The 10644-nt window shown below is 53.1% G+C and overlaps 1 protein-coding gene across 1 annotated transcript; it reads left to right on the top strand.

Annotated features, from left to right (window-relative positions):
- The first annotated feature begins 441 nt into the window (after nucleotides 1-441).
- Nucleotides 442-4412, top strand: B3gnt7 (UDP-GlcNAc:betaGal beta-1,3-N-acetylglucosaminyltransferase 7). Its single transcript, XM_052192835.1, has 2 exons — nucleotides 442-640; nucleotides 2138-4412. The coding sequence occupies exons 1-2, from the start codon at nucleotides 630-632 to the stop codon at nucleotides 3318-3320; spliced, it is 1194 nt and encodes a 397-aa protein (XP_052048795.1). The 5' UTR covers nucleotides 442-629; the 3' UTR covers nucleotides 3321-4412.
- The last annotated feature ends 6232 nt before the right edge of the window (nucleotides 4413-10644 follow it).

Below are 10644 nucleotides of genomic sequence, written 5' to 3'. Positions count from 1 at the left end.
AGAAAGAGTGGGGAACCCAGAGCCTTCCTGGGTGACCTGGGCTGGCTGGGGGTCTGACACAGGCAACTCAGCATCATCTCCTCTAGAGATCGCCGCCCAGGCCTAAGCGAGTGCGGGAAGGAAAAAAGTAGACAGCAGAGAAACGGAAGCTTTAGGGAAAACAGCCTTTATCCCCCGCCTCCCTCCACTCTACACACCCAGGGCTACTCCAGAAGGAAGCAGCCAGGCCGCTAGGCGCCGGGTGGGCGTGGAGGTGGGCGGCGTCCGACGTCCCCACGTGTCCCGAAGAGCAGAGGCAGGCGACCCCGTGAGGGCCCAACAGCGGGGAAGTCGCCGCCTCAGGATGTTGGCGATCCTCAAGGTCTCTGAAATTCCGGCTCTTCCCTTCGCGATCCTGCGGGGCGTGCCTCTGAGGTGACCAGGGCTGAACGGAGTTGCTGTCCCCTGCAGTGAGCCGGGGCGCGAAGGGTTAACCTACCTGGGCCGCCGCCCCTGCGGCCCCTCCTCCAGCCGCAGGGAAAAAGAAAGTCTCAGCGGGAGCGCCGCTCGGCCTCGTCCCGCCGTCCCCTGCCGCGGCGCGCAGAGCTGTAGTCCGTGCGCCCCGCTCAGCTGCCCTGGACCGGGCCGCCATGTCTCTGTGGTGAGTCGGGGTCCCGGTGGGGCGCAGGTTACCTCCGTGCTTCACCTCCTCCCGGGACCGCAGACCGCAAGGGATGCACGCTGGGTGTCCTGGGGCCGACCTCAGTTTCCCGGGGCAGCGAGGGTGGCGGGAGATGCGGAGCAGGGCGCGGCGCCGGAGCGGCAGGTGGGATGTGGGAGACGCGGGGCGCGCGCTTGACTCCCCGGCTGCGACTCGGGCAGCCTGTATGCAAGGTCTCTCCGGCCTTGAGGTCTCACTGGCAGACACACACACACCCGACCCCTCCGGTCCCTCTTCCCTCCTGTGGCCTCTTCTCCGGACCGCCTCGACCCTTCTCCTTTCCCAGCTTTGCTCTTACAAATGGAGTGGACTGGTAGGTGCGAGCCAGGTCTCTGGGGCTGATCCTTACCCGGACTCCGGAGCTGTTGCGGCGTGGAGCTTCTTTAGAATCCCGAGGACTGGGTTCGAAATCCTCTACTGCCATTCCCAGCAGGGTACCTCAAGTCATTTCTGTCTTTCTCCATCCAACCTGGTGGCCAGGAAGTCATGGGGCTCCTGGGGAAAGCTCGCTGAATGTGGGGAGGAGGACTCAACATTCATTCACCCTGCGCCTCCGCAGGCTCAAAACCTGGGGTTATCTCTACCCGCTTCGTGGCTCCCTGACTCTTGTACCTCCCCGCCTTGGAGGTGAGAGCCATCTTCATCTTGGAGGTGAGAGCTGTCCCAGCCCTGGAAGGTCATGAGTCTCCCAGTGTGAGCTAAGGAGGGAAGGTTCTCCGGGAAGGGGGCACCGGCAGGATCATTCCTGAGAAGATCTAGAATTTCTACCTCTGCAAAGGGTGTGGTACCTGACCAGGTAGGGTTCCTGGAGAGTGGGTTTCCTTCCCCAGGGCTGAAGGGCTAGGAACCTCATTGCCCCGTGTGGAATATAAAGATAGGAGTACGGAATTGTGATGGAATCTGTCCGTCCACTCCCCTTCCAGGCCTCCCAGCTAGAGTAAGAATGGCTCGTTTCTATTGAGTCGGTGGGGGCTGCTAACCCATTCCCCCCTGCACTCCACAAGGAGACTCCCCCCCAAAAAAAGCTGCAATGAGGATATTGCCTTTGCCCCTTCGAGTGACTGGTTCAAAGTCACCTGGTGATACTGCTGTCCACTTATGTATGTGAACTAAAAATAAAAACCAGAGCACAGGGTATGGCCTCTTCCTGGTAAAATGACAGCATTTCACTGCGTTCATGCTTAGTGCTTTATTCTGTGTTCTGGCCCATTTCAGGGGAACTTGAGGGGTTAAATGGCCCCCTTCCCAAAGTCGTTGAGTTTGGGACCCCAGTAGCTGATTCCACAGTGCTTCTTGAGTTGGGCAGTTAGCATGAGAAAAGACACGGGATCCTCTGACCTTCCAGGAAGTAGAGTCCACTGGCCTATCTGTGGGCCCCTAATCCTCAGGAGGAGCATGAGTGTCAACTCACCCTCTTCTTTACTGCTCCCCCCTTAGGAAGAAAACTCTCTACAAGAGTGTATGCCTGGCTCTGGCCCTCCTTGTGGCTGTCACCGTATTCCAGCGCAGTGTGACCCCTGGTCAATTCCTTCAGGATCCTCTACCACCCACACTGGAGCCACCCAAAACTGGAAATCTGGTCAACCCCAACAACTTCTGGAAGAGTCCAAAGGATGTAGCAGCTCCCACCCCCACGGTTCCTCGGGGACCCCAGGTCTGGGACGTGATCACCACTAACTGCTCTCTCAACATCAACCTAACCCATCAGTCCTGGTTCCAGAGCCTGGAGCCACACTTCCGACAGTTTCTCGCCTATCGGCATTGCCGCTTTTTCCCCATGTTGCTGAACCACCCAGAGAAGTGTGCCGGTGATGTCTATCTGCTGGTGGTTGTCAAGTCAGTCATTACACAGCACGACCGCCGAGAGGTCATCCGTCAGACCTGGGGCCATGAGTGGGCATCAGCAGGTCTGGGCAGGGGCGCCGTGAGGACTCTCTTCCTGCTTGGCACGGCCTCCAAACAAGAGGAGCGAACACACTATCAGCAGCTGCTGGCCTACGAGGACCGTCTCTATGGTGACATCCTCCAGTGGGACTTCCTTGACAGCTTCTTCAACCTGACCCTCAAGGAGATCCACTTCCTTAAGTGGCTTGACATTTACTGCCCCAACGTCCCCTTCATTTTCAAAGGTGACGATGATGTCTTTGTCAACCCCACCAACCTGCTCGAGTTTCTGTCTGACCGGCAGCCCCAGGAAAACCTATTTGTAGGGGACGTTCTGAAACACGCTCGTCCCATCCGCAAAAAAGATAACAAATACTACATCCCCACCGTCATGTACAGCAAGGCCACCTACCCACCCTACGCCGGCGGTGGGGGGTTCCTCATGTCCGGCAGCCTAGCTCGGCAACTCCACCATGCCTGTGACACAGTGGAACTCTTCCCTATTGATGATGTGTTCCTGGGCATGTGCTTGGAGGTGCTGGGAGTGAAGCCCACAGGCCACGAGGGCTTCAAGACCTTTGGCATCTCTCGCGTCCGAGGCAGCCGAATGAACAAGGAGCCGTGCTTCTACCGGGCCATGCTTGTGGTTCACAAGCTGCTGCCCGCCGAGCTGCTGGCCATGTGGGATCTGGTGCATAGCAATCTCACCTGTTCTCTCAAATTCCAGGTGCTCTAATGTGGCCGGGCCATCAGCACATTTGTCCTCGAGTCCTTGGGGTCCTTCCTGGGACTGGAGATACATGGCACAGTCTTTGGTCCCCTGCAGGAGGTGAAGGGTTTGGGTCCTCTGTGCCCCTAGGTGTGGTGGGGTACAGAGAGCCAGAGAGGAACTCCCAGAAATTCCCAGAAAGAAGCCCAGGAATAGCCAGAACTTCCCTGACTGGAGGTCATCTGACGACCTGGATCTCTCCTAGCCTGGGCCTGTAGCCTGGCCTCTTCTAGCCTGGTAGAAGCCCCGGTGGCCTCTAAAAGAACATTTGCTCAGGTACCTGAGCTAGACCTGGCCCCAGTGGGTCTGTGGCTGCCTCTTGTCCTCACAGGGAAGAAGTCTCTTTCCTGTGAAATGCCTCTGGCTCCCTAAGGGTCAAGCAGCCTTTGTAGGAGCTCAGTCCTGTGCAGGTCCACAGGTGTCCCCTGGTCCACATTCCTGGATCTCCTGAGACAGGAGCTCCAGAGGCGCTCGGCCCCAGGCTTGCCTGGAGTCAGCTGCCGAGGCATGGCTCCTGGCTCTGCCTTCTCTTGTCCGGAAGCCTGACTGGCCGCTCTGACTACCTCAGCACTCCTCTCAACCTCAGTGTGGGCTAGTGCCCCACCTTACGGCCCTAACACAGAGCAAAAGAGCAGTGCTCCTGTCCCCCACCCCCACCCCAGGGTACCGTGATCCCTGAGCACAGCCCAAGCCAGGTCTCACCCTTGGCACCTCACCAACACTGACTCCCTGGCCAGAAACTGGCCGGTTGGGCCCTAGATGTAGACATTCTTCTATTACTGTGAAATTTTATTTATGAAGAATTGGAAGGAGGCGGCTCCAGGCCTTGGGGGGGTGTACCTCTTTTCTGTACACTTTGCTTCAGCAGCTAGCATCTTTACCACTCAGCCCCTGACTTTCAAGTCCCACTCTGAGCCCTCCCCAACTGACACCCCTACTTTTCTGGGGCCTGCCCAAACTGTTTTTCCCCTGTGAAAGACCTCCCACCTCTAGCTGGGGTCACCTGGAAAAGATGGAGGCATCTTCTCTATTTTCTCAATAAAACAACTGGTTGTTGAAGGTGTCTGAACTAGATGCTTCCTTGGTCTTGGCTAGTGGGCGTGTAAGACCTCTGGAGGGGCCTTAGAGGAAGCGGGGAGCTGTGACTGTGCAAGAAACCTGCGAGCTCTAGCACTCAGCTGTCTCAGGTGACCCCATGGGCAGCTGAAGCCTTGGCCTAAGTATCAATTAGCAAAGGTTAAGGCAAGAGTTCAGGCCCAAGGCTAGTGCGCTAGTGGGTGCCCTTAGGCAAGGTGTGCTGTGTCTAATCGGCTCCTCATGTCCTTGTGAAAGCAATGAAGTCGACTTTGCTGGAAGGAGAGCCTGCCGAGTGCCAGCACTGCTGCTTCCGGAGGAGGGAGGGCAGTAGCTGCCAGGACAGGATGCTCTGAGACAGGAGTGAGCAGGCCAGCTGTGTCCAGCTCAGAGAGATCCACCATGGGCCCAGCGGCCCCTATCCATTTCTCCCTAACACAAGTCTTCCCACACTTCCCTTTGTTGGCTGGCTATGTTATGTGCAGAGCTAGTGCAAAAAGCATGCCTGGTTCCCAGAAGTTAAAAACTTTAAGATTGCAACAGTGCAGAGCCCTTTGGAGGAGCCAGTACCTGCCCCCAGAACTGTAGCAGGAGAGATCGAGGGGCCAGGCAGAGGCTCAGGACTATGTGTGTAGCTGCGTCCAAGGACTAGACAGAGGCGTGATTTAACCAAAGGTCCAGGGAGGGAGGGAGCTGGATGCTTGGCTGTGCAGCTAGGAGGCAGACAGGCCTGAATCTCAAGCCTCCGGTTTAGGAAAGTGTCTGGAGCTGACCCTGAGAGCCGGGCAACAGATCAGTATTTCTGAAGCTACAGCTTTTGCTTTCCTTTGTCTTTTGCTTGGGTCCTGTGGATTGGGAACTCAGTGGAAGTGACCTTGCCTGCGCTGTGTGTCTTGATGATGAGTGGTGTTACCGAGTTAAGACTCAGTGCTTTCTGAGCCTTGCTAACTGAGCCAGAGTGTGTGAGGTTTTTGCTTCACTTGGGCCCAAGGCTGGGCAGGCAGGCCACATTAACTCAGCAGAAGAAAGGCCAAGGAGCCCCTGCCGGGGGTGGGGGTGGGATGCTGTCCCATTTCCCATACCCCCCCAGTACCTCCCCTGACTGAGCCTTGTACCTGCTGCTTTAAAGAACTAGGGGATAATTTCCCCAAGGTAGACTGGAATTTGGGGAGGAGCCACTGTCCGACCAAGGGGAGATTCCTTGAGTTTGTTTGTTTGTTAACAGATCCCAGCTCTTGGGTCTGGAATTGGTAGAAACATACCAGACCCAGAGACAATCAAGCAAGGCTTCTTTCTCTATCAAGACAGGGCTCCAGCCAAGAGCAGGTTAACGCTGGTGATTCCTAGAACAAAGGAAAGGGGTTACTCTTACAATAAAAACAAAACAAAAAAGCCTCCAGCCATCCCATCCAGGTTATCTGATGGAAGGATTCAGAACCCAAATGGGTATTGACCAGTCTTGACTGGTCAGAGTCCCGTCCTCCCGGCTAGAGTAACAGATTGTAGAAAGGATCTGGTCCTGACTGGTCAGGGCTAAGCAATCTCAAGCAGTTCACTGGTCAGCTTTGACTCTCCGGGTCGGGAATATTCTCTGGAGACTGCCTTTATCCTACATCTGAATGAATGATTGTGTTTCTTAGCTCTAGGCTATGTGCAGGGCCCTGGGTCACGGAATCTGCAACTAGAGGACCAACCAAACAGGCAGGATCTAGGATCCACCCTAGCATCAGATGCAGGATCTGGGATCCCCCCAGCATCAGATGCAGGATCCAGGATCGTCCCTAGCATCAGATGTGTCTATCTGTTTTAGGTAGCCCTGTTTCCAGTTAGGGTTCTTTCTGCAGGCTCTGAACTATCAGAACACACCAGGTAGACGAGGGTCCACAGCCTGCTAGGCCAAGCAGGATAGGAATATATCCCCCAAACTATACTGTGAGATGTTCAGAATGCCCCAGCTGCCGCCCGTCCCTATAGGCCCCCTCTCTGTTACCATTGACTTTTTTCAGCTTGCCTAAGGATGTGAGTTCCCAGCCATCTCTCTCCAGGCTCTCTCTATAAAGACACTTTTATTGCTGGGATTATTTAAGGAAATAGGCATAAAGATAAAGGTTTTCCTGGAAGATTCTGGCATTTTCACTGAAGTTTTGTTTCCAAGTTGAGAGGTGTGTCCCAGGACCAAGGTTGCATAACAAAAGACAACAAGGAAAGTCTAACAGGTTCCTTCCGGAGACCAATCTCAGGTACCCCAGGCTGGACTTGAACTCACAGTGACTCAACTCTACCAAGTAGCTGGTATGACAGGTGTTAGATAGGGACCGATGGGAGCTAAGTGGAAATGGAAGGAAGCTGACGGCATCTCTAGAAGCAGAATCGTTCTTTAATCAGGACAACCACTGCGGAAGCGAGACTGAGTGTGAACATGGCCTGGGGGTGGGGGTGGGGGACCTTGAGGGTTTATGGGCCAGTAAAGGGAAGTTGGGATGGAAGGTCCAGCTGTAGGCCAGTTCCCCACCAACCCCAAGTCTCAAGATGGTAGCTACCAGCCGGTGGGTATATTAGGATCACCTATCAGGAGCTTGCACAGGTGGTATTAGTCAACTCTGCCGGCCTAGGCTCTTAGCCCACCTGAGGCTTTTGGGTAATTAACCCTTCAACAGGCAAGTTCTACCATGCCAGGCACTTAAGCGAACACTCTACCAACTGAGCTCTGTTCAAAAGTTTTCCAGTACCCAAATAAAGTTTCTGAAGGGGCAGAACCTTCAGAAATACTGACTCAAAAACCAGGGCAGACTTTTTATGACCTAATGAAATCAGAGCGAGCAAGGCCTGTGCTTGGACTTCACACACACCACCTGTCTGAGTCAGAACCCCAGTTAGAACTCCAATTCCCAGGCGAAAGGGATCCTCTGCGGTGAGTCTCCCAAACAAAAGGGAACAAAGTGAACTTTCTAAGACTTGTGGTTTACTTTAGGGGAGGAGGGCTCTGCTTCTCTCCTTTAGTTCTGGGTGGACATTAGTGACGACTGTGGAGATAGTCAAAATGTCCGGTGTTCGGAACATTTCACATGTACAATATATATTACTTTACCTTTAGTAAAAACAGGTTTACGTTTCAATGTAAATCCTTTCATGTTCCTGTGGGGGGTGGGGAGGAATCCAAGCACACTCCCTTGGATCTTACTCCTAAAAAACTCAGGAGACAATTCAAACTCCTACCTCTCGCCCCACACTGGGGGGCGCTGATGAGCGGACCTGCGCTGTTCAGGGGCTGCTCTGGCCTCGCAGGCTGCGGTGAAGCCTGAACTTAAGGCATTCAGTTACCTGTCTATGTAACACTCATAGCCATCCTTCACTAAAGAGCAGTTGGGTGTTGGGGACCTGGGTCCCCAGGGCCTCTGGATGAATTCCATAAACTCCCTCAGGTTCTCTCAGAAAGCAACAACTTTCAGGCTTGGGATAGCAAACGGGGTGTGCGAGTGTTGGGAGGAGGGTTTCCTTGCTAAGGACCTGAAGGCTTCAACAGCAAGAAGTTCCTGTCCTCAGCTACCAGCTCTGTATTCAAAGGGGACTTGAAAGGGGGCAAAAGGCCACCCCACTGTTACCCAGAGCTGGGCGGCCTCCTCCAGCATATTTGCATAACTAAAGGAGACCACTTAAGGAATCCTGCCTTTCACAAAGGAAACCTGTTCCGAGGTGTAGTACGGGGAGTAGGGAAAGCTTCTGGAATTCTGTTCAACACTATATTCAAAGGAAGAAATGGAGGTCTCAGAAGGATCCCACAGCTATTGTGTGACAGGGATTGACTGGAACCCTGTGCTCCCAACCCCCCCACTCCTTATCGTCTCCCCCAGCATCCCTCCCCTCCGTTTTCCTTACAAACAACGTAGTGGTAAATGTGTTTGCTTCTTTGTAAAAGCCTACAGCACACCAAAAACTGTTAGGTCCAATGCATTTGGAGAATCTCAGAAGCATAGCACCATATGAAAAAAAAAAATCCAGGTAATTATTTAAATATTCTGATGCAAGGGTTTTCTGTTCCCATAAAGCCCTGGCACTGTCTGAAATGTCTACTCCAAGGCACATTTACTGTCTGAAGCCTCTTCCTAAAAAAAAAAAAGTTTATGGGAGGGGACCCGTGTGTGTGTGTGTGTGTGTGTGTGTGTGTGTGTGTGTGTGTCAGTGCCAAGATCAGAGGATTGCAGGAGTAAGTTCTTGCCTTGCAGTAGGTGGGATCTGGGGCTAGAACTCATGGGTCAGGTTAGGTGGGAAGCACCTGAACCCTGGCTGCCCCCCCCCCCCCCCCGCCCTTTCCCACCACTTTCTAAGCTGATGACTGTGCAAACTGCCCACTCTGGGGGGGAGCACTTAGGTTGACTTTTCTTCTTTCTGTGGACAAACCAGTTTTCCTCCGTTTGCAATTCAAGTCTTCAGCGATGTAAAAAAAAAAAAAAAAAAAATCTGCTCAGGGCTGCTCTGCCTTGCACCCGAAACTAAAATCCCTAAGACTTGCTCACTTTTGTGGTGAGGTGTTTTCTTATTTAAACAAACACCTAAGCACGTGAGTGGGTGGAATACAACTTTTGTGTACATTTCAGATACAAAACTGGAACTGCTCGAAGATAGGAGATGGTTAATTCTAAATCGGTAGGTAGTTAGGGAGGGCACCAGAGATGAGGTCAGTCTGACCTCTGAGCGCTTCCACTATAGAAGGAGCTGGGACTTTGCACAAAAGATGCCCCATTGTTTCTGTAGTTGTTTTGTTTTGTTTTTTCACTCCTGCAAGTCTCTGAACTAACTGCCAACCAGCAGGATAACTCCCTGCCCATTCCCTGGCCAGCCACAGATAACCCAAAGGGTAGGTTTAGCTAAGCTAACTCCTTACCCCTCCCAACTGCACTAACTGCTGGCCGCAGATAACCCTCAGAGTGGGCTTGGCCCACTTTTGAAGGTCCCCACCCCTGTCTTAATCAAGTCCTTGCAGACCTTTAAAACGACCCAGCAGACTAAATGTATCATGCCCAGTCCGATTTAAAGGGAACCCAGCCCTGCACCACACCTTATTAGAAAATATATAAGCCCAGAGCTGGGTACTTCTAGTTCCTGCATTTGTGAGGCAGAAGCAGATGTATCTCTGTGCTTTCAAGACAAAACAAAACTAAACTAAACTAAAAACAGTCTGATCTAAGTAGTAAGTTCCAGACCAGCTGAGGCTACATAGACTTTGTATCAAGAAAAATAAACAAACAAAAACCCAATATACACAGAGAGAAACAGAAACTAACTACCTCCTGATACCTCTGACACCTCCCACCCCAAACCCCCTAACAAGGCCCAGAGTTCTGCCTATGCAATAAGAATTGTGAAGATGGACTGCAACTTTCTTGTCCTGTAATGTTTTACCAGACAGGAAAAGTGTACTGGAGAAAGGAGACCTAGCAGACAGCATAAAGTTGGAAGTACATTTTACATTCTCTATAGGCCCTTCAAGGTAAGCCAAGTGCTGTATATATCTAGTCTCTTTGGTGTGGTCTGAATACCCCTAGGGGCTTGGAGAAAATACTTGACAAGATTAAAAAGGAACCAGAGAATTGGGAGTAGGCTTGATGCTAGCCAAAGGCCTTGAGACTCCCAAGAGCCTGGTGCCAGCAGCATCCTGGCAGCACTGAGTGACGGGGATTTACTGACCCATGCAGAACAGAAGGCAATCTATCGCAATCCTCCTGGGTTCTGAATTTCTTAGGCACAGCCCAACCGATTGGAATGCCCGGAATTTCTTCCCGGTCCTGGGTTCTGCAGGCCTAGCTAGCGCTTGAAGACACAGGCAGAAGGGAGGCCCAGGTGGTCAGCATCTGAGACCATGCTGGGGACAGATGGAATGCCCCGAGTACCTGCTGGATCCGGGGGAGGAGGCTTGTCGTGGCGGGCGTGTGCGCATTCAGAGGGATTGACTTTGTGCTGGGCACCAGTGGCGTGGATGGCGTGCAGTGGTCTGCGCACTCCTGGGGCAGGCTGGGGGCGGGGTTCCCTATGTCCCCAAGGAGCAAGGGGGAACCTCCGAAAACCCCGGGAAAAGGCGGGGAGCGCCCCCTGCCGACCTCCTGTACGCAGGGCGCTAGAGAACTGATACCTTGGACCATTAGATGCTATCTGGAATTTAGCATCATTTGAACGTTATTAATGTTTTGGGAGAGCGTTGTATTGGCTTCACACCAGACAG

Source organism: Apodemus sylvaticus, chromosome 9, assembly GCF_947179515.1.
Source record: "Apodemus sylvaticus chromosome 9, mApoSyl1.1, whole genome shotgun sequence".
Taxonomy (NCBI): Eukaryota; Metazoa; Chordata; class Mammalia; order Rodentia; family Muridae; genus Apodemus; species Apodemus sylvaticus.
The sequence above is the reverse complement of the archived record's forward strand: the minus strand, read 5'-3'. Positions and strand labels throughout refer to the sequence as shown.